Source organism: Lathamus discolor, chromosome 1 (genome assembly GCF_037157495.1).
Source record: "Lathamus discolor isolate bLatDis1 chromosome 1, bLatDis1.hap1, whole genome shotgun sequence".
NCBI lineage: Eukaryota > Metazoa > Chordata > Aves > Psittaciformes > Psittacidae > Lathamus > Lathamus discolor.
Genome location: NC_088884.1, coordinates 84,204,456 through 84,228,360, shown reverse-complemented (window position 1 = coordinate 84,228,360; position 23,905 = coordinate 84,204,456). Strand labels below are relative to the sequence as shown.

Below are 23,905 nucleotides of genomic sequence, written 5' to 3'. Positions count from 1 at the left end.
CAGGATACCACAGAATTATATTTATGTTGTACATTTGTCTTCACATTGCAACATCCACATTGTTCATTTTGTGACAAGTATTTCTAATAATATTGAATACATATTTACTGTATAATACATTTTACCAAGAGGCACTTCCAGTAATTCTGGCAAAAAGGAGCTTCATTATAGTGTCTAACTTACAAAACAGTAAAAATAAATAATGTTTATCTAAAAGATTTTTTTTTCCTGTACAGAATCTATTTTGTACAAAACATTTATCAGCCATTAACTAAATCACTTAACAAATACTTGTGAAGAGAATATATTAAGTATTGCTACATGTACTGAGTGCAAGATACTAGTGAAAGGAAAAGAATTACTCTGTTTATGAAAATCACCTAAAAATACAAGGCCTTGTTCCTGAAGTGTTTAGAAAGGAGAAGCTCGGTTACAACAATATTGACAATATATAAATATAAATTAACGTATGTAGTACTTAGTGAAAAGAACACTGTGTTAAAAACTGGTGTGTACAAATCCTAAACAAGATGGCACTTTTCTGCATTGCCACTTTGGCTGGCAGTCAGTTTTTAAAATATTGCTTCAAAAGAATTATAAAGGTACACAAAACCCTTTTCAAATAGAGCCGTACAAAATTACATTCCCCTCCCCACATTTTTCTCACCTTTTGAAGTGAAAAAACTCAAGGAGGGATTAATTTTGAGATACATGGGTGATTTGCAGGAACTTGTTACTAGAGCTGAGTCTGAATGAGCATCATAAAATAGTTCTGCCTGAGGGACAGTGCCCCAGGGTCTCAGGTTAGGAGTCAAACCTCACAGCATAGGATGTATAGCGACCAAATTTCTCCATGTTTTCTCCAGTAGAAAAACTTCGGTTTGCCTTTTGGGAATTTGAAAATACAAAATTTTTATGATTTGGCCCCAAAATGTGGTGGGGGATCAAGTGCTTCAATTATACCGAGACATGCAAAATTTTCATTCAGAAAGGGTTTTGACCTTGTTAGATTAATTTTGTGATTACTTTCATCAAAATTAGATTATTTGCTTTTTAAATCATATCTTGTACATGACACAAATGCTTGTATACTGTTACCCAGATGGCCAAACTATACTGGAAAAAAAGTATATCTGAAAAGTATCACTTCCAGAACTGGAGGCAAAGGTTACAAAAATGCGTTTCTGTTGGAAAAAATCCTAGATGTTCTTCTATCAAAAGCACTAGAAAAAAAACTGCCACCCCTCAGTGAAAATGGTAATCTGTCAAACAAACATACAGTATGAATCGCATCTTTTTAAAAAGTGAACTTTCCATCATGCAAACATCTTATATTGATTACTCAAGAAAAGAAGACAACTTTAGAAAAGTAAAGACTAAATGTATGCTGACATGGTTGAAATATTAAAAATATTGACACCACATAGCAGATATTAACACTGTCTTCGATCTTTCAAGATACCATCTGCAGTACTGTATTAAGGTTTGCAAACACCTGAAAAAGAAAATTTTGCATTCAAATGCAGATTTTCATCATCTGTCAAAGTCAGGTAGGAATTCTGAAAAGGAAAGATAGATAGTTTTAACAGACAACAGGCTTTCTACCTCGAGTAATATGTATGCACATGGCAAACGCTGAAGTGTTGTCTCTCTGATCAGATTACAGACCTTTTATGTGTTTTTCCTTTTTGTGAAAGCATAAGGGCAAAATGACTAAGGCTGGGGAGGAAAAAACCCAACTACAACAAAACTCAAACACTTCAGTCGACTTTAAATAAATATTTAAAAGCAAAGTGTGATTGCTAATTCACATTGTTTGTGTTTGTTGTGGTAAAGGAAGATGGTGTTGAAAACCAGAGCATCTAAGACCACTGCCTTGGGGCTACCGCTGTGAGCAAACCATAGTGAGGTATGTACAGAGTAGGAATACTTATTCTAAAGCATTTCTACTTTGACAACAGCCACCTGAAATTCAGCATTTGTTCTTTACCTTCCCCCAGTTCCTCCCACCATGGCATGCTGTGCTGCCTGGGACTCCATGCCATTTGCAGGCCAAAGGTCCAAGTGCAGCTCCATCTGTACTCCTGAGGGAGACCAAGCTAACCCACACCTGCCTCATCAGGGCCAAAGCACACACTGTGCTTTGCTTATTTGATCTAATTTCTATGTGTTGCTTGCTTTTTTGGTTTGGTTTGTTGGTTTTTCTTAAAATTAGGACAAGAGAATTCAGTCATAAGAGGTACACGGTCCACAGCTGTGGCAAAGTCCTTTATACCTGCTCTTGTACTTCCACACAGACAGAAAGAATTGGGTGTCCCTATATAATTCACTGATGGCATACACCACTTTTCATACTTGCAGATTTCAGAGCTGCTCCTTGCTGCACACAGCTCCCATATGTTCTGCCATTTACAGCAGAACAAGTCTCATCTGTTGTCCCATTTCTATACCTTGGCATTGCAAATAAGAAACAATGGCATGGACTAGCCACCTGAAAAGCTCAACTGAAATAAGTATCATCATAATATTTTCTCCTCTAGCACCAATAAAATTTTCTTTAATGAGGGAGAATTAAAGTACTTACATCAAAAATTCATCTTAGTTTACTACTAGTTTACTACTACTGTCTTTCAGCATGACAGACCATGTCCAAGACTAATTGGTTTTACCTGAACTCATCACCTTCCAGAAGAAATAGTTTTACATGTGCAAATACTTGGGGAATTTTGGCACACACCTTGAGTGACATTGGCAAGCTTTCAAACTGCATAATGCTTACTGTTGTTTCAGTTTTATCAAAGAATTGTGTTAACTGGCTCAAGCTTTTGCCCCCTTTTGTCATTGCAAGAATAGAATCCCCCAAAACCTGCCTGCACTCCTCTGTCTGCAGGCTCCTGAGGAGCTTATATTGTCCTAATAAGTCAGGTGGGTGCTCATGCAGGCAAGTTCTGCATCCTACCAAGGAGGCATGATGTATTTTTCTTCAAGAGAACACCTGCCTGCCAGGAAAATCCCACTAATGGCCTCTGAATAAATCATAATTAGGATGTAAACAGAGGATAACTCTCGCACTGCTCCCTCCACCACTGGGATTCAATAACTACCACAGCAGGGGCTAAAACCCTGCTTTGATTTACCTCCAGAGGAATGTTGTTTTGCTAAATGAAAGTGATGAAAGTCAGAGAAAGATTTATCATACTCAGTTGCTCCCAAAAGTACTGGTGCTATTTTGCTCTAATTCAAAGTTTGCCTCCAATAAACAGTATTTTTTGCTAGCTCTCCCAGTGACTGCTAAGACAGCTGCCACGTAATTTCAATTATTTCCCCATCTGTTCAGAAACAATATGCATTTTTTTCAGCAGGCATGGACACTCTTATTTGTTGAGTCACCTAAAAATATACATACAAAAAAAAAAAGACACTCCCTCCGGCCCCACAATGGGAACAATTACCTTCTCTGTAGTGCTGCCACTCTTTTGACTAATGCTGCAACATCAAACAGTAATTAAAACCCCAGAAACTCCATCGCTACTTCTTTCTAGGGGGATTACATTTGATCTTGAAAGAAAGGGAATATTGTGTTGTACAAAGTTTGTTTCATATTGGACTACAATTTTCTTTTCTCTTTTCCAAGAATTGCCAGTTTAACTTTCTCCCTGTGTATCTACAGCCCCAGCAGCTTGAGGACTAATTACACCAGCGCTGTGCTAACAGCTGAGGAATACCCCAAGTTCTCAGGCCAATGTCCAGGCCTGACACTGGAAAGAGCAAGCAACCATCCATGCCTGCCTCCCAGCTACAATGCCTGCGGCAGACCTGGGAGAGGCAGGTTATCTGCTCTGGATACGTGCCTCAATCTAATCTTCCACCTATGAGGCAATGGAATAGATGCTGAAGAAATTCTCACATTTGTCCTCTGAATTAGAAACCTTTCTTCCGTAATCTAATAACACTGGAACATCTCAAACATAATAGTACTTGCAAAAGTAGTAGCAAATGCACATTTTTATGAACTGCAGGTTTTCTGACAGTCAAAAGTCTCTTCTTTCAGAGACAGAAAAGACACAGGATGTCACTGCTGCCCTCCCAATCTACTTAACACTATGTCAGACAGCACAGCTTTAGAATGAACCACAGCACATCCGTGTTGCCTCTTCCATGCTTGAATCAGCTGGTGCGTCTCATGGGATATTTACTGGTCAAGTGCCTTGTGCCATCTCTAGATCGCAGCCCTGGGCAGAGCTGGGTTTGCTGGGCTGCTCAAGCTCACACTGCCTGGCACATCTGGCTGTGTGTATGGAAAATCAGTGAGAGAGTGGACTCAAACCTGCAACCATCTTTACCAACAGCAAAGCCCTCACCATTACCAGCACAGGATCACACCACATCGACCAAGCATCATGTGCCACATAATTAATGAGACTTTGCACAAGTACTTCATTAACACCTGGGGCCAATCACAAACTTTTTCCTGGATTATATTTACAGTAAAAGTTTCAAAAGTGCCTAAGTTCCATTTTGGAAATTGACAAAATTCTCTAAGATCCCAAGTCCCATTAAAAACTGGTAGGGCTTAGGCTGCCGAATACCCAAACTGACAGCTACCCCAGACCTGCTCAGCCCACAGTTCAGCAGCATGGACACAGCGCTGGATATCAACATGCCTCATGGGCTGTACCACTGAATGACACTCAGTGTGATACGATCCTTGGCTTCTCCACAAGGCATTCTACTTTCTGGGATGTTTCTGAAGCAAGTAAGAAAGATGTGGCCAGAATTTCAGAAAAAAAAATTGTATCTAAAAAAGCAAACAGAAACTTAGCAGAACTTTCTGAAGAAAACATATGAACTTAACGTCCAGCACAGAAAGCATAAAAAGGGAGTTGAGTACAGAATTTGCTTGGATGCTAAGTGGTACTTTTAGAAGTATCTATCTGAGCCTTTACAGACTTGACTTCCTTCCAAATTCAGACCATCAAGATCTCATGAACTTCTAATGGTTCACTAAGGGTTTTACCTTGAGGTTTTATTCAAATGCATCCACTCAGAAGGTCCTGAGCAACCTCAATCTTGGATTTTAATTAATGATGATACAGAAAGACATTCACACATGATATCAGGGTAAAAACTGATGAAAAACTATCCTTGCATTGCTAAAAAATGCATTCTCAAATAACGCCTGACCTGGGAACCATTTGCTGCCAGAATGTGACTGTTATTTGCCACACAGGAGGCCATTGGTGACACACAGCCATTTCTCCAGGTTTCTGTAAGGACTTCACTCTGAGAAGAAGGGAGTTCCACATGCTGCCAAGAGCACAATAAAATCCCTATTTCCTAGTAGATTTCTGCAACTCACTTCTGATACATGTCTTGCAACACTGCACCGAACACCATCTTCCTACTGGAGGAGGCAGATGATTTTCAGAGATGAGCATCAACATGCTCTGTGCACAGGCTCAAAACAAACCAAGAAATGCCAGGTTCCCTTAAGAACTAGAACATAAACAGTAAACTATGGCCCTTTGGATATGGTGGAAATTGTTACTTCTAGACACAGGCATTTTGGGGTTCTTGGAAACTAAAGTCTCAGACTCGTCCTCAAAAGAAAAAGTAATAATATAAACAGCTTGGGGCTTTCTCACTCTCTACTTCTATGTGTTCCTTCTGCAACACAAACATAATGAGAGAAGTTATATTCCACTATTTATAAACAGCATGTGACTACTGAGCAAACTGGGAATATGGGTACAAAAGGGCTGACATGTAATTGCTATGTGAGGGGCAAAGTGTTCACTGCACTGGAGCTGCAAAAGCACTGCAAAAACCTTTTCCTGTTTTTAAAGAACTCAAAAATTAAAATACATAAATGTTTGTTACTGCAAACCACTTTAAATGGCGTTTGATTTCTCTGGTATCTAACAAACCTCCCTGCATACTGTATAGGTATATATATATATGTATACAGAAACCCATATCAACATTGTAAACCCACCTCAGATCTGATCACTTTGCTGATAGAATGCAATTATTTTTCATTATTGTTGTTTCCTTTTTCCATAAAAATATTGCATAGGCTGCGGTTTATTTGGGGTTTGCAACACCAAAAGACTACACAAAGTGGAAAACCATCAAGATCTAGACTCTGAAAGTTTGCTGCAACTGCAGGTCAAAAGCTTTGTTTCCTTTAGACTACGAACTATTATAAAACCCCCTGAAAATTACCTGCTTCATTATCTACTAAAAAACCCCCAAAGAAAAAATGGTATTCACGTATTTGTTATAAAATTTCTCTGGATTTTCTTTTGTGCTATATTTAATCCAAGCTGGGAAATTTCCTGATCACTGCCTGCCAGAAATGCACTGCAAAGACTAAAAATCAGATTCACAAGGATTGAACACCTGCAGAAATTGGATTCTATTACTAACTACATGGAGTGCAAAAAAGGTCACCTCTTACCAAGTTAACCACTCCCAGCTACTTCAGCTTCTTCACTGGTATTCCTTCCAGTTTGGCCAGAATCAACAGTCATTCTGATTTTAAGCCTGTCAGCAACTCATTTGCTGTAAAAGACCTCAGTTAATCAAACTATATCCACAAACAGGGTTCTGTAGCAATTCAGTAGCAATTTATGACAGCTGCATTGGCAATACAGAAAGAAATCTTAACAAATTAGAAGCTGACACTGATTTTAAGTAATGGCAACCAAAAATGATGACTAGAAAATGAGTAATTCCAAATACAGTAATTCCATTTCAGCCCACTTTTAGGATAATTTGTCTTAGTTCAACCCTGTGTATGCCTGCTTAGGGGAGTACGTGAAACTCCACTTGCAGGATTTTGCAAGTTTTTCAAGATTTCTTGAATGCTTCTCTGTAATTTCACCAACTGGGCACTCATTAACACTTTCTGCTATAACTTCTTTTTCCTTCTTCTAGCAAAGACAATATAAAAATTGATATAAAAAATCCAGTCCCAGTGATCATGCACTGAAAATGGAGAAGAAAGTGCTTGGAGATGTGACATTTTAAAATATCTCTTTAATTTTTATAAGGACAGAATGAGGCATATTAAATTCTTTTCATACTGTAAGGTATGAGAACTTGTACAAGAAAACCCCAAATAAAATCATTAATGCAAGTGACTGAAGAGGTGTGAAAACAGTGCAAATTGGAATTGGCAGAGACTTGCTAAGATCTTGGAGACATCTGTTTTTTCTTTTGAATGAAGTCTGCTATACCCTTTCTCTTTAAAGTAATAGTGCAATTTGGATCTTTGCTTTCCTAATTTCATTGAGAAACACTAAATATTTCTGCTAAGAGCATTCGGAGCCATGCTCTAGAGTCACTCTGTTGAAAGGCAAACACCTTCTCTACTGGTAGGAGTAAGATTGGGGCAGTATCAGGCAAATGCAACTTGTAAGAGTTCATCCAAATAAGCGTGACCAGCAGGTCAAAGGAGGTGATCCTGCCCCTCTACTCTGCTCTTGTGAGACCTCACCTGGAGTATTGTGTGCAGTTCTGGTGTCCTCAACATAAAAAGGACATGGAACTGCTGGAACAAGTCCAGAGGAGGGCCACGAGGATGATCAGGGGACTGGAGCACCTCCCGTATGAAGACAGGCTGAGAAAGTTGGGGCTGTTCCGCCTTCCAGTATCTGAAGGGGACCTACAAAGATGCTGGGGAGGGACTCCTCATTAGGGACTGTAGTGACAGGACAAGGGGTAACGGGTTCAAACTTAAACAGGGGAAGTTTAGATTGGATATAAGGAAGAAATTCTTTACTGTAAGGGTGTTGAGGCACTGGAATGGGTTGCCCAGGGATGTTGTAAATGCTCCACCCCTGGCAGTGTTCAAAGCCAAGTTTGACAGAGCCTTTGGTGGCATGCTTTAGTGTGAGGTGTACCTGCCCATGGCAGGGGTGTTGGAACTAGATGATCCTGAGGTCCTTTCCAACCCTAACTATTCTATGATTCTATGATCTAGTGGTAAGAAATCACAATCCTGTTTTGAGCAAAACCTCATGCTAATGGAAATGCAAAGCAAAAAGAAACTGAAGTGGTAACACACATGATGATTGGCTCTGATAGAGAATGTTTTCCAGCATTTTTGGGGAGTTACCAATAGGGTCATGAAATACAGCGAATGTATAACAATAGCAAAAAGTGATGGATACAATGTTGGAAATTCAATATAGAAAGGACTTCTACAAACTCTGCCTTTCACAAGAATTCTTACACAAGCAATCCTCTTCTTGGCAAGGGGCTGCAGGATCAAAATACAAAACCCATACACAGTCGAATGATTTCTGAGTGATACTGAACTTTATATATATAATTCCTTTTGTGGGAACAAAACTCTAAATTGTGTGGTACTGGTTGGTGCTGCCAGTCCCAAAGAGCATTAATATATTAAAGCCTTGATTCTGTATACCACTGGCTTCCCAGAAGGGCCTCTACAAATTACTCAAGACTTTATTTGGTGGGTTTGGAAATGGCTACACTGTATACAAAAGTTTTTGTATTTATTTTTTAAAAAATTAGCTTTACAAAAAAACTTTTCCCTTTTTTTCTCTTTCTTTTTTTTTTTTTTTTTTAAAGATATCATTATCTACAGGAACCCATAAAAATTTTTCCATATTTACATCTAGATAGCTAATCATTGACAAATATAATATCGTGAAATAAAATATTGAAAGTGAATATCCAACCTTTTAAATAGACATTTGGCTCACAGCATAAACAACAGAGAAAACAAATAAACAGAATAACAACAAAAAAAGATCTGTTCTTCCTACAGGCCTGATCTTTTCCTTTCTCTTAATAAAAAAAGGAAAAAAAAGAAAGAAAAAAAGGTATATTGGTGGGGTCAAACACGCTGCTTCTAAAGCAGAAAGCCAGCAACAAACTGCTCCTATCCAGCACCACACACTGAAAAAACAAATTCTCTGAAGATCATGTGAGTAGTTGCTGAGATATACATGTGCCCTGTTGATGCAGAACTGGCACCTGTCTCCCACACTGCTCCTAATGCATCGTTTGGCTTTTATTCTGGGCATGGCCCCGTGCTCCCCTTCTTCTGTTCTCAAGAGATATAGTCTAGCTTCATTCTTAAATTATGTATTCGGCCACTGATGCACGGAGGCATGAGGTTAAGGTAGGAAGAGGACAGTATGCCTCTACCTTCCAAGTACATACATTTGCTCTCTCCTCTTCTGCCCAAAGACACACACTGCCCCACACAGCTATTCACGTACGCAGAAGTACACAGAGGGCCAGGCCCCCTCAGGGGGAACAGAGCAGCATGCCACACTGTCCCTCATAACCCCCTTTGGAAAATAAGTTTTCTGGCATATCCCTTTTGCCAGCAGTCTGGGAAGTGCAGAGGAGGAGGATGAAGAGGAGACAGAGGAACTTCACACAGCTGGATGGGGCCAGGCCAGCAGCCTGGGCCATCATGGCCCCTGCTGACAGGCTGCTGCTGGCAGCTGAAGTGCAAACTGGGACTTTGAGAGAATGCAAAGCTCCTCAAATGGGTCTCCAGTTCCCTGGTGGGGACAAATTCTCTGAAATTTAGGCCTTTTGTTTGTTGTTGTGTACTGGGACATGTGCTACAGCTACCATAATAAGAACTCAAACTATGCTATATTACTTTACTTCCACTCACACCCACAAACACCTCTTCATGCACACATAGATGTTGGCAGGTTATATCAGCATTCATATAAAGCTTTGGAACTTTTATCCCTCAGCATTAAGAGCAAAAGCTACTTAACTGGTACCTTACTGTTAACTGCAAATGTGCTTTAGAAGCAGCATTTCCTTAGATAACTTTCTTCTGTAAATATCACAGTGACCATAATATATCATTAAATGTATTTTGCTGAAGTGCGCAGCCAATAACCATGGCTATATATATATTTATATAATTCCACCCACCCCCAAATCTCTTTAAAGAAAGTCTGTAAAAGCCGGTGTCGCAGTGTGAAAGCTTCCTTGAGCATAGGAGTTTAAACAATGTACCTCACCATTAAAAGGAAAGAGAAACAAATTAAACAGCTGTAGGCGCATTATCCCATACTTCTACAGTGTTGTGTCTAAATGCTGTGCTGGCTTGAGAAAGCATCTGTGCACAAGTCAATCTGTCTTAAAATACTGCCGTAAATATTGTCATTGGTTTGGTTCTACAGTTGTGTTTTCCTCTTCATCCCTCTTGGGCTTCCCTTTCTCTTCCTCCTCTTCCCTGATGGCCTGGATTTGTTCTGAAGACTGATGCAGCGTGGACTGCTCCGTGTCTTGCTTCTCTGTCCCAGCTAACCTCTCCTCGTCCTCAATTACTTTCTTCCACATTTTATGGTTCTGAAGCAGGTGCTGAGTGATCTGACAGTAGATTTTCCTCCTCTTGAACTTCTTCTTTCCTGCAAAATACCGTGTGGCATTAAGGTACTATTTTCTGTGAGAGAAGAAGAAAAAGGGACTGAAGGTGTAGAAAGCAGACGGGGTGTACTACAGCATATAGCAACTGAATCAACAGATTTTTAAACTTACAAACTTTAACAGTCTTAAAATCAAAAAGCTATACCTCTCCAGACCTCCACGAGAACAGACTAGTTTCCTGCATAGTTTGAGCCTCAGCTTCATCCTATCATAAGCTGCATGCTATCCCTGACTATGAAGCTCATGGACACACCTAGTGCTTGAATGATTAGCATAAAACATGTTGCTAAGCTGTTCCTGCTCATTTTTTTGTATCAAGTACTTAAAGACTGATCAACCTACTCAGTAACACACACATCACATTCTGCGCCCTCTCCCCCCCGGCCCCCAATGGATCCCTGCTGAATGCCCTGTAAAAAAACCCAAAAACTATCACAATTTTGTTGTCTCCACATTTTAGCTCTGATCTGAGCTGTAGAAGAATAATGAATGAGCAAGCATTAGTAATTAAAGGAGGGAACACATTCCTATGTTCCTTTTTCAAAGACAGATATTGACCATTAAACCTTTGGGGTGGAGATGACCTTAAAGTCTTTGCACAACACTGTTTCAGCAAAGGAGACTGACCACTGAAAAAGTAGTCATACAGCTAAACACTACCAGGGAGCTTGCTCGTCTTTGGTTTTTAAGCATCAGTTCCCTGCTGCAAACCTATAAAACATTTTTCAAGTGGTAGCTCTCATGGCTCCTGACACAGCTGCACTGCAAGTGTTTTGCTGTCTGAAGTATGTTTTTTTCTGTATCAGTATAGCCTGTTCTTAGATTCTTAACTCCTGAATGGTACAAAGCTTGAAAATTTTCCCTGGTCATCAATAGTGGCAATGGCAGTCACACAGCTGAAATAATAACCCCTCCAAAGACAACTGCTTATTTCTCTTTTAAAGAAAATGACGCAGAGGAATGTTTTGTACCAAATAAATTTGCGTAGATTAGTATTTGCAGGTTGCCTAAAGTATGTCTGTGTCAGGATCCAAAATGCTTAGCCCTTGAAGCTTTTGAACTGGAAACAAAGAGCTTTTCACTGAGCACAAACCAAATCCAATTCAATCCTTCATTAGAAAGCCCTTGGTTCCCTGTAGGAAACCTTCAGGTTTAGCACTAGTAAGAAGTCCCTACTCTGCCAATGCTGCAGCAGGACATTCTCTCCTGGGTCTCCTGGGTGACCCTGCATCTTGCTGCTCTCTGCAGACACCAGGAAGCACATGCTGTGCTCTGAATTACTAAAGACTGAGTCTGTTTAATTCTTATGCTTGCATCACAACTTTGGGGGAATTACCTACGTAATAACAAAAACGATTTTAAGCTACCTTAAGGTTCTTTATCTCAAATGTTTTAGTGAATTATCAGGACCTAGGTGAAGTGTTTTCTTCTACAATTATAATTCCACCTGCCTAAAAGGCATTTCCATCAAGAAAAAGAGTTTCCCCAACGTTTACACAACTCTGTATGCATGCATCTGACATCTCAACCTTTTGTTTCACTGAGAAAGTTTAGAACATCCGAAATTGCATTGATGATAGGTATAAATTTCTAATGACCTGTAAGACCCCTATACTGGTACAAAAGTTGCTGTATGTATCTGATCCAGGTCCACACGGTCACACAGAATTTAGGGAACTGGAAGAAAATAGTCTGCAACATGCTTGTATGATCAAGAAACAAGCACCCTGCATTTGGTAAGAATGAAATAGAAATAACTTGTTTGGGTATTTCAAAACTTCTGATACATTAATTTTTAAGGTTTTGAAAAAATGATAAAGAGTGTAAAAGCACCAGGTTGAGTATTAATGTACTGTCATGGAGTAGAATGTGAAAAAGAAAACAAGACAAATAAAAAATGGTCTGTTTGCAATGTGACAAGGGTTAATAATGGTCTGTGCTTTTAACCTGAAAGCAGCACCGCTGGACTTGACTAGCAGTGATACAGAAGGTAAGTGAATAGAGAAATGAGGTGAAAGGGAACTAAGACTTTTAAAGTAAGGTTAGACACTCCAGTGGATAAATAAGAAGATCCTTTATCTTTCTTTTTAATATTGCAGTATCATTTTCAGGCTTTGGGGTCTATGTCGGTTACTTACTGCATAAGCTTTTGCTCTCTAGGTGATTCTGTAAGTGCCAATCTGCCACTTTAATATGTGGCTCTGCCTGCTATTACAGAGCTAATAGACCATAAGGTGCCAAAACAAACCTGTGTGGGCTGTATTACCTACTATTTGCTGTTCTCAACAACATCTTTTGTGCATGAGAACCCATGAAACTTAAGATACAAGCAAATATGTGTGACTTAACAACAGCAATGATTTCTTAAATATAGAATGTATACCCCTGGATCTTACTAGAGACATAAGGTCAATTACGCACATCAAGAAATGCAAATTTTAATTCCACATCCTTATGTGACTTATTGCAATCAAGTGTTTCCACCTCTCAGCTTCCAAGACAGAAAACAGGGATAGGCACGAAAATGTGTGGGAAAGAACAGAAAAAGTGAAGCTGTTAAGAGAAAAAACAATATATCACTATTTCACTAGCGCATGTAAGGCTGATGCTTTGCAGAAAGATTAGATATAGGGGAAGGGGAGAAAGATGACCAGGAGGAAGGAAATAAAAGAACAGTAGTAGGAAATTCAGGGGAAGGAGGAACACAAAAGAGAGGAAAAGTTAAAGCATGCAGGATTAAACTGGTAAACCAAATAGGTCTGCAGATACAGCCTTTTCTCTTAAAAATCACTTCCAGTGAGTTCCTGAGATCTTTCAAGGTACAGGTTTCCTCTCAGCACGACAAATGTTGGCACTGTTGCCCTTCTGGAGTAGATGCAGAAGACTATTTGCTTTAGTTACTGATTTAGTAACCTTTAACCAGAAAGGCCAAGCGACACAGCTCCAAACACACACCACAGCAGTGCTCAGTGCCAAGTCTCTCCCTGTTCTTACCCACACATTATCTTGAAGAGATTTGAATTAAAACACTTCCATTGCTAAAACCTCTTTTACTGCATCAGCATCTCAGAGGCTCATTCTATTATTCCTGTACATAATGCTAACTTGTGGAAATGAGTGCTTTCCATGAAAAAAATCTCTCAACCATCCTTTCTGCAACTGCAATTGTTGCAGTCTACTTACAGTCTAAAGAGCCTAAAAAGTCTCATGCACAGACAGCTGATCCACCACCAGAAACCTCAACTGATGGCAGAAATGAGCAGGAGGTAAGAACAGCAATACACATCAGTCCTGAAAACATGGAGGATCCCCATGACCAACATTAACTGGCTATATTCCAGCTTTACCAAAGGCAGCACTGAATCACTAACTTTGGAGAAGCCCAAGTTGAACTTCACCAGTTCACGGTCTCTATGCTTTTACAGTATGTTTGTTTAGCTTTTTGGCTACAATATGAAACTTTCTCTGTTGAAAAATTTAAGTGTGACCATCTTACTGGATTCAGCATTTTCACAAGTTTCCATTTCTGCTGTTTCTTCCTCTTCATGCTCATCAGTGTCTCCTGATTCATCACTATCTTCTATCCATTTTCCTGGCATCAGCCCCGCTGAGTCATAGGAGTTACACAGTGGTCCCACAATGTGAGTGATGAAGGATTCCTGGAGGTGTGCCAGCTGAGGAGCAGAGCGATCCATGAAGGGACTGATTGGCAAGCCCAAGCTAGCCTCTTCATCACCCTGGAGATGAAAAATAGTGGTAATTTCTCTGAAGTAAATGAAACAAAATCATGCCATGGAAAGGAGCAATGCACATCAAACCAATTAAAAACAATGCAAGAAAAATAATTCATCTCTAATGCCACTTACATAGCACATCAGCATGAAATTACAGTGACATCACATCAACTGGTTAATCAAAGTTACAGCTCTTTTCTTGCAAGAGAACCCACCACCAATAGTGTGAATTTAACAAGGATGTTAGTTGATGACTGTGCAAAATGATACCCACTGCCCTTGTCCTGTATTTTACACTGTGAGTGTGAAAATGTGAAAATAATGAATTTCTTCCTTTCTTCACATTACTGAAAAAAAAAAAATCCTGTCTGATTTTGTGATTGTTAGTTCAACAACCCTGTAGTCAGCCACCTGTTTGCAGGCAACAAGACTGAACTTCTACAAGCACAGGCTATCTCACTGAACTAGTTCTCTTATTAATTTTGTCCTTACTATACTTAGCATGGAAGGGTCCTTTTGGCTTGAGGTCGTAAGTATTTGTTTCCTGGGACTATTAGAATGATCCCTACGAAAGCAGGGGTTACTCAGAAGCAGTAAATCTTTGCCATCAGGTTTTTCCTAGGTTTTCCTGGGGAAAGAGGGTAGAGGGCAGGTATAGGAAGACTTTTTTTCTGCCTCCTCTCATGATGTAAAAGAAAGTAAAACTTGCAGAACCAAGTCTGGCATACTCACTCATCCCTATCACAGCAAAGCTTCTGGTGATATCAATGAGTTTTCAGCTGAGTGGACATGTCAAGACTGTATGCCATCTGCCCAAGCAAAAAATCTAATCCCACTAATCAAGCCTAATATGAAAATTAATTTTTAATACAATACAGAGATCTATATTTGAGAATAAAGATTAGAATTTAGAAAGATATTTTCAGTTTCCATTATTTAGGTGACAAGGAGAATTTATCTCCTTGCAACCTAATTTTTCTGAAAGTCATGGACAATGTATTTAGTCAGGCCAAAGAATAAGAGTTAAATTTTGAAGTATGCACAATGAATATCTAAGTTCCTTGTGTTTTGTTATTTTATAACCTATCCCCAAATGTTATGTTCAAAGATTAAATGCAAAATATTATTATTAACAAAACACTGAAACATGCCATCCATTCCTGAAATTGCAAGCAAATTAAGAAGAGGTAGCAGCTCACTCTTCTTTATAGCAACACATCTGAGATTTCCTGGATGTGAGGTGTCAGTAATAGGAAGAAAGCTGACTCTTGAATATTTATAAGTTCTTTTTTCATCATCTGTTAAAACACAATTCATTATGTGAAACATCTTGCAGTATGTTTTTTGTTCTTTTTAATATGTCTAACCTGTCTTCAAACAAGTGCTGAGTATGGGGAGGGAAGAAAAGGAAACATACTATAGCTATATGACACAGGATTTTTAATGTTTCTGTTCAACATGTTTTTAATTAGGAGTTTTTATTTATATAGGAGTTATTTTAAAAAAAAATATGGTGTTTATTAAAGGAAATTTAAGAAATATATTTCATTATTTTCACAACAGAGGTTGAATGCACATATGTTTTCTGATAACAGTCTTAGGGAAATGTAAACTTCCCACAAAAATCTTTTTAGAAATGAGAAAATAAAGATGTTTCCTCTCTCTGAAAAAAAATCTGGTAATCAAAAGCACTTGAGAGGTTCGCTACATCTCTCATACCATATTACATTAAAGAAAATCAGATTTTAACCTAGGCTAAATAAATTGAGAATCTAGGTAACATGTTATTCTGAATCAAATTTTGCAGAGAGGAGAAATTGTGAATGTAGATTTATTTATTTATTTACAGGATTATGAGAAAGATAATCTCCAGCAGCCCTTTGGAGCAGTTTCCAAGAGCATGAAAATACTAGTAGCACACCTTTCTGACCAGTGGAAAGTAACCCAGACTCCTAGTCTGGACCAGGTAACACAGTATCCTCCCACACATGCTCCTCTCAAGCTTGATTTAGATCTCACTATCCAACACTTCGACAATATTAATGTATTGGAGCACCTACTACCCTCTGACATTAATTATGTGGGATCAAAGAAGAGTCATACCATTTATCTGAGCAATAGGTTTTGTCCGCATGCAGTAGTCACCCACATAAGCTATGAACTCCACCAGAATTAAGTGAAGTACAATTTGTTGGGAGAGTTTTAATGAAAACAAATACGAAGTATCGCCTGAAAGAGTACTTGGGACATGAAGGTTGACCTCTTTTTATGGGACTCTCTTTTTTTAATTAAAAAATGAAAAGAAAAATAGAACCAACTAAATATGTAATACATGTAAGGGTCATTGTTCTCTCTTTTTCTCAGGACATCTAACATAAATGAAGGAGCTTCAGGTTAATGTCTGAATTTTATCCCTTTTCTCATTTCTTACATACTCCAGATGGCAGCAGAGGCAGAAAATCCTGTTTTTTTTCAAACTGTAAGTACAGTAAATTTAAGAGAAGATGAAAAGGCTTTAAAAGGGATTAGTCTGTGACTTCAAGTTACTGCACAGCCTCCTTGAGAAATCTGTGGGGTGTCTGGTTCAGTGATTTAACCTGCTTGCTTCTTCTCAAAAAGACAGGATGTAGAGTTTAGTCTAATCAGCACATTCAAAATATGTTCCCACTTTGGAAACAGAGGAATAGTGTGGGAACAGCCCTGTCCCTTGCACTCAGCAGGGCTAAATAGGTTATAATGAGAAAAGGTTTAATTAAGGGCTCCTTTGCACCTAGCAGGAGAGGACCAGTGCCTGGCTCTATTCCCAGGTCTTTGTAAATCAGTGGCTGTCCTCCTTCCTTGTGCTACCATCAGCTGAGCCTTGCATAATTAGTGCAGTTCTACTGACAAATCCTCTGAAAGCTGAAAGTATTATCTTCAAAAATAAAGCATGAGTCAGGATCAATGTATAGCAAGCAGATATGGTTAGTCTGTAATAAACTAAAAGTCAATCTTATAGTCGTGTTCAGCACATAAGGGTCCTGTGTGTGTGAACAGAGATGTGGCCCATAGGGAAGCTAAAAATAATTCCTCTGCTCTGTTTAGAAAATTTCAACAAGGATGTTGTGTCCAGTTTTGGAGTCTGCATGTCAATAAACATGACAGCCACCTGGAGTGACTGCAGAGGAGAGCAATGAGAACAAGCTGATGCCCTGAAAAGAAGGAAGGCTGAAAACATAGTTTGCATTAAAGAAGACTGAAAGGGAGACATGATCACTTCAAACAGAAAAAAAAAAAAGGAAAGGAACACTTGTTCACCATGTCCACTGTAAAGGTAGTGCAATAGCGAAACAGTTAAGCCTGTAGAAACCCCATCATAAAAGGTCTTTGAGGACACGTCAGAAGCATCAATGACAAATTGGCTTCACTGATCCAGCAAAAGGATGGACTAGTGTAGCCATCCCCTTCACCCCTATTCTCTGTGATTTTCACTTATCACCTGCATGATGCAGGACTGTTTAACACAAGACACGCAACCAGCAGATATCAGTTTGGACATGCATTTATTTACCTGTTCATAAAACTCATTGACAATGCCTTCCGTCCATTGCAGATGCAAATCTTTGCATTTGGCAGGCCCGTTTATATCGGCCAGTTTGATGCACATCTGACAAACCAGCAAGCGGTCGTTCTCATTAGTCCAGTCAATTCCAACATCATCATTCACCTAGTAGACAGAAAAAGAAGAACCTTGACACTAATCCTGGGTAAAAGGATGCATCCACAGAAAAGTTCTGCCCTGGGGTATCTTACAGCCTATTTAGCTGTGTAACAAAATCACAAGTGTAAGCAGGTGAGCTAATCCAGGGTTAGAATTTACAATCAGCTGTAGAAAAATATGTAAAAAGAAAAAATGTGAAAAACAACACTGAGATAAATTAGAAGAAATTAATATTTAGCAAATGATGTGCTTGTTTGAAAGCCTTTGCTAAGAAAACAAACAAATGCAATCTTCCTATAACATTTTACAAGAAGTTATTACCTAATCGGTGTACAAAGATAAATTACCATCAAACACCATAGTGATTTAATTGCAATGTGAAGATACACGTAACAAGCTTATTTCTCTATGTGATCTAAGTATGTCTGAAAGTATTCCCTATGGTTTTCCTTTTCACTGTTTTTCCCATACATCCCACCATAAAAGGCATATATACTAATAACTGCTCTAAAATAAAAGCATCACATTAAAGAACTGCAGAAAGGTTGAGGTTGGAAGGCACCTCTGGAGATCATCCTGTCCAACTCCCCTACTAATGGCAGGGTCAGCTAACACAGGCTGTTCAGGATCATGTCCAGTTTAACTGTGAATATCTCCAAGAAGGGAAGCTCCACAACCTCTTTGGGCAACCTCTTTGGGCAACCTCTTCGGGCAACCTCTTCCAATGGACAACCCTCATCCCTTCTTGGTTTTAAATGGGGATTCCCGTATATCAGCTTGTGCCTGTTGCCTCTTGTCCTGTCACCAGATACCACTGAGAAGAGTGTGGCTCCATCTGCTTTACTCTCTCCATCAGGTACTTATACACATTGCTGCTCCCCATCAGGTCCCACAGACTTGTGTACATCTGGTTTGTTTAAGTGCTCCCTAACCTCATGCCAATCACTGAGGATAAAGCCTTCACCACTTTCAGACTTTCCCTCACACCTCAGGGACCTGGGATTCCTGAATCCAGGTCTTAGCTCTGAAGACTGAGGCTGGAAAAGCATTGAGGACTTCAGTCTTTTACATCTCCAAATGGACAGTGATAGCGCCCTTTACTGCCGTTAGCCACATTTTCTCATCTCAACCTTTTCTTCTAGAGTATCTCCTGGTGTGGGTTGAGCTGTCTTCTGTTAAGTTTTGAAATTCAAATCCGTTCATGAAACGCAGCTTTATTTGTCAAGCTTGCAATAGTTGAAAATGGATAGAAAGTTGTTGTGCTATGACTAGATGAAACTCTGTCAACATGTCCCCTGCTCCTTATGCCAGTGGGCCCATATGGCAAGGGCTTTGCTTTTGGCGCACTTGTTCCAACATACATAATATCAGAGAACAGTAAGTGTTCCGATGGACTGGTATCATCAAAGTCTTGATCAGTAAGCTTCCCTCTTTATTTCTTCTTGGTACTTTCCAGACTGCAAGTTTTCTGGTGGGAGGATGCTTACATTACATATCTTTACACTGCTTCTGAACAGAAGGGTCTCTGAGTGTAGCCTTGATATACTCGACTACAGTTCAGCAACTCAATCAATAAGAAGATCATTTAGAGCTAATTTTATCAGTTATAACACCTCCACCCATAATCTAACACTTTGTGTCTGCTCTCTGAGAACACTCTGGTACAAAAGACTTTTTTGCCAACCAAACATAAGTAACTTATTTTAAAGCAGTGATTACTCTGGGAAAGCCAGGCTCAGCCACAAGCACTGGTTAATATGTTCACCTTCCCCACTTTTTATTCCATGCATGACCATTTGACTATTTGAGCAACAAGGAGAGAGAAGAAGGTTAACAGATGTCCTTACAAATCTACAGCGAGCTGGCAGGACATGATACTTCAGACTGTTCTCCAATTTATCTGCAGTGCCTTGTGTGTAACCTTCCTTGGTTACAACAGTGATTATACCTACTGATGTCCAGCCCGATAGGTTTAAGACAAATTTAGTTTTCAATATCCACAATTTACACCTAATACTTTGGTTAAGCTTGTCCTCTTCCACAGTTAAGACAGTCTCTGTGACAAAGCCGCAGTCATCACTTGGTTTAACCTGTCTTTCTTCATTCCTCAGTTACGTTCACATAAGTGAAGGTTTTCGTCCAAAATGTTGAATTCAAAGGATATATTCAGACAGCTTAAATTCTTTGTGCTTTATTGTCATTGTAGCCCTGAGAGATAAAAATCTGCCAAATCTGTTCAATACTTCATGAGGAAATCAGGCTGGTGAAAATGGTCCCAGAGCTTAAAATTTAAGACCTAAAGAAACCTCCCTGATAGTAGAGGAGGTTTTGGGACATGACTAGGAGGCGTGCAGAAGGAGTTCAGTCTCTTATGGATCTGCAGATAGTTCTGTCTGCCCTGGACCATAACGTGAGGCATTTCTTGACAGCTTCTTAAAGCCTAATAAAGACACAGATGTTACAGGGAAATGGAAAACAAAACCAGTCATAAAACTGGAAGCTTCAAAATTTCAGGATACAGGTTCATCCTAAGCAATATCACAAGAAAACATTTTGTGTCACCAAACTAGCTAGGAGGTCCTAGTCCTGGAAGAGAAAAATGCTGCACTTGGTGTGTTTCTCACAAGGAACAAGAAAGCAGTACCAGCTCCAAAGACAGGTATCATCTAGGTAACATGCCAAAAACTTTGACAGATTATGGAGTTTATTAAAGTAACTTGATATGTGGTGATTTCCAAAAACTTAAGTTGAAACTGTACAATAATTTTTAAGAATGGTTTCCCAGGGTTTGTAATTTTATATTCACTGAATGGAGCATGAAGGAAAGATTTTTAGTCACCTTCTTCTGGGGTCTACCCATTTGAAACAAAGTAGGACAGAAAGATCATGGTTTCACAGCATATGAAATTAGAATGAAATAATTGTTATTATTTCTGTGCTTTGATAATGTGACAGTATGATTAAACCAATAAAAATTCACATTAAGTATTTAGCCACTATGGAAACGTGGCAACACCTTAGATTTTCTTCCCAAGTGCTTTGTTAATAAATCTAAAATGCCATTGAACAAAGAAACGGTGATGAAAAGTAGGATGTAAGTGGGATTTCTATTCAAATAGTCTGCGATATCCTTAGCCTTAAACTGCTTTCTAAAAAAAAAACAACCCATATATAAGAAAAGAATCTGTACTACTAAATTAAGTAAAAAATAACAGCCGTATTACCATTCAACAGAATACTTTACAGCAGCCAAAAGGACATTTAGAAGAAAAAGCAACCCAACAGCCTTTCTAGCCTTTTTCACTATGGTGTTACATAGTGAGCCACAATCTGCTCTGACCATCCACCCCAACCCAAATCAATCTTCTTACCTTGGCATTGAATTTGGCAACAAAATCAAAGTGTTTCTTCAGGTCAGTAGCTAAAATGGCCTCAATGACGAGGAAGCGGAAATGCTTGAACTCCACATGGTCAAGATTGACCAGGAAGTTGTACTCTGGCCTTGACATGAAAAGGTTCCAGGCAGCAGCAGCGTGGTGGTTCTCCAGGACAGAGCGGTCATTGTACAGCACTGCCTGTGAAAGCAATAGAGGCAGCTGAAAGCTGAGAAACCTCTTAGCAAAAGAAACACTACAATGCAGAAATGAGAATGACACCAGCATGACACATGAGGGAGGTTCTGGTTGGTTATTTGTTTGTTTTGTTTTTTTTTTTAAAGAACTTCCCAAGGTTTGAAGAGGTGATTTTGGCAGGACTAATAGCAGACACCTGAACTGTTGTGATGGTGAAGATTTACTGGAAGATTGATTTGAAAAATCTGCATCTTTCATGCTCAAGGGTTTTCAGCTCCTGACTGAACTGCATCATATGTCAAGAGATTATTCTGTTTCGGGCCACAGATTAATGACTAATATTATATAGGTGTGTGCTTCCTCGATTTTACCTCACTTAGCAGGAATTACTGTTTTTGGTGTTTGTACTTTTCAACTGTGTCCATGCTGGACTGATTCCAAACACAGAAAAAAGTGCAATTCCAGTTTGAAACCTGTCAACACACACTCAGCCTGACACAATGCTAAAATCCAAAACTGGTTAAATCGCTACCAAAATAAGATGCATAACTCTCACAGTGATGGCAATATGGTATTCTTGTTTTTTCAGAACAGTACACTGAAGCCAGGCAGGTCAGCTACATAAAGCAAGCAAAGATGATCTCTCATCTAAGCCAATAAACAGTGACTCAGAATTGCTGAATTCAACTCCCACCACTGACAGCAACTTCTGTGTAACCTTAGGTATGTCTCAATTCTTCATTTATAAAACTGAGATTCATTAGCACACATACACATACTCCTGCCCTGATAGATGCATAGTGTAAAAATACCTTTATAAAAGACTGCAGCTGCTCATATTCTATTGGAACAACAGAAAATATGTTACAGTCATGCATAAAGTAACTTGCATGGCGCATTGTGTTTTTTATAGTATTTTAATCTTTCTGTGCCTGACTGGGTAGAATAATTCTTCCTTTATTTCACAGTTACAGATTCTCTATCAGTCAGCGGAGCGTTAGCTTCTCCTTCACTAAGACATTTTATCAGTAACCTTTCTTAACAGCTCTACTAACTGAGGGTAGTGAGGGTAGGTAAGAAGACTCTTACTTACAAAGACTCACTTTGATAAGCTGTTTCAAAATATTTGGTAGACTTGTGCATAATGGAAGACACAAGGCAAGAAGAAGCTGCTACTGAGGACTTTTCGAACTTAACAGCAACACTGATTGAGATTTATTTACCTGAGGAGCACTTGTTGCTACCAAAAAGGCATTGGTCCTTCCTGGATGATCATAATCATGCATGGCTGCAGCTACATAAAGAGCCATCAATTCAAGGGCAGGGATGTTGCCAGCTAGGCATCCGTAGCTATCATCTGTAGGTGTGTATGTCTTCGAAAACACATAACCCATATGGCCATGAGTGATTCCACTATCAGAATCTGAGCAGAAATAAAAAAAAAATTGGGAGAAAAAATAATCCTTACCACTTTTTCAGTGATTTATTGAAACTGATAGAAGCAACAACGCAGGAAGAGAAGGAACAAATTTGTAACACATAATAGAAGAATAAGCACATCCTGACACCAGCACTTTCTGATACTGTGCACATGATCCAGTGCAATAAGGCATACAACTGGAAAGAAACACACTCTGATTCCACCTGGGGACCTTCCAGCAATGCAGCAGAGTCAGTAGCCATAAGCCATGGATTCATGGCCATTCCGGAGCTTCGTGAGTAACTCAATGTTCTCACTCTGTCATCTAATTGCTTCACCGTATAGATTAGCCTATAAGACACTAACAGTCCTGACTTAAAACAATGGACAAGCATTTATTAATTCAATTATGCTTCACATTTTCTAATCCAAAGGTCTAGACTTTGGATCTTTGCTGATAATCCTCCTCTGTTTGAAGTAGCTTGAATATGCCCATCAGATGCAGATAGTAACTGAGATGTTTTGCTAATTTAATCTGCTTGAATAGGTCTTACATGCAGCTGAACAAATAACAAACACCAAAAAGCTGCAAAACTCAACCCCTTTCATTACACCTATTTTATCTCATCTAAAAAGCCTCCAACAACCCCTGCTAATAAAGTTTTCCACGAATAAAAATGTTTCCCACCCCACCAAAATATCCTGAAGAGTTTAACAAATGCTGTGCCACAAAAACACCACCATAAAAAGCAGAAATGGAAGAGGTTTCCTTCAGAACTCCCACAAACTATAGCAAGGTCCTCTAGTTGTTACAGCTGAACCTGGATAAATTAATATAAAAATGGAATAAGAGTGGCTTCTTGTATGGAACAAACATAAAAACCAGACAAGTGGTCTTGCAAGCTGGTTGTAAAATGGTAACAAGTCTCCTTCTTTGGAGACAGTGAGAAGAAAAGGAACACTTCACAACAGCCAAGTAGCATCAATGCTGCATGCCTCAGAGATTTTGTAATAGTAAAACAATGCAGGGTTTGAGGATTTA

The 23,905-nt window shown here is 39.1% G+C and overlaps 1 protein-coding gene across 2 annotated transcripts in view; it reads right to left on the bottom strand.

Annotated features, from left to right (window-relative positions):
- Window positions 1–23,905, bottom strand: part of PDE3A (phosphodiesterase 3A) — a 254,751-nt gene continuing 230,846 nt past the window's right edge. For both annotated transcript variants that reach the window (XM_065683581.1, XM_065683588.1), the window contains exons 12-16: window positions 22,667–22,866; window positions 21,243–21,446; window positions 17,722–17,877; window positions 13,934–14,174; window positions 1–10,418 (exon numbers count right to left, since the gene is read on the bottom strand). In XM_065683581.1, the coding sequence (XP_065539653.1) occupies window positions 10,171–10,418; window positions 13,934–14,174; window positions 17,722–17,877; window positions 21,243–21,446; window positions 22,667–22,866 (1,049 nt within the window). In that variant the 3' untranslated portion in view covers window positions 1–10,170. The remainder of the gene's footprint in view (window positions 10,419–13,933; window positions 14,175–17,721; window positions 17,878–21,242; window positions 21,447–22,666; window positions 22,867–23,905) is intronic.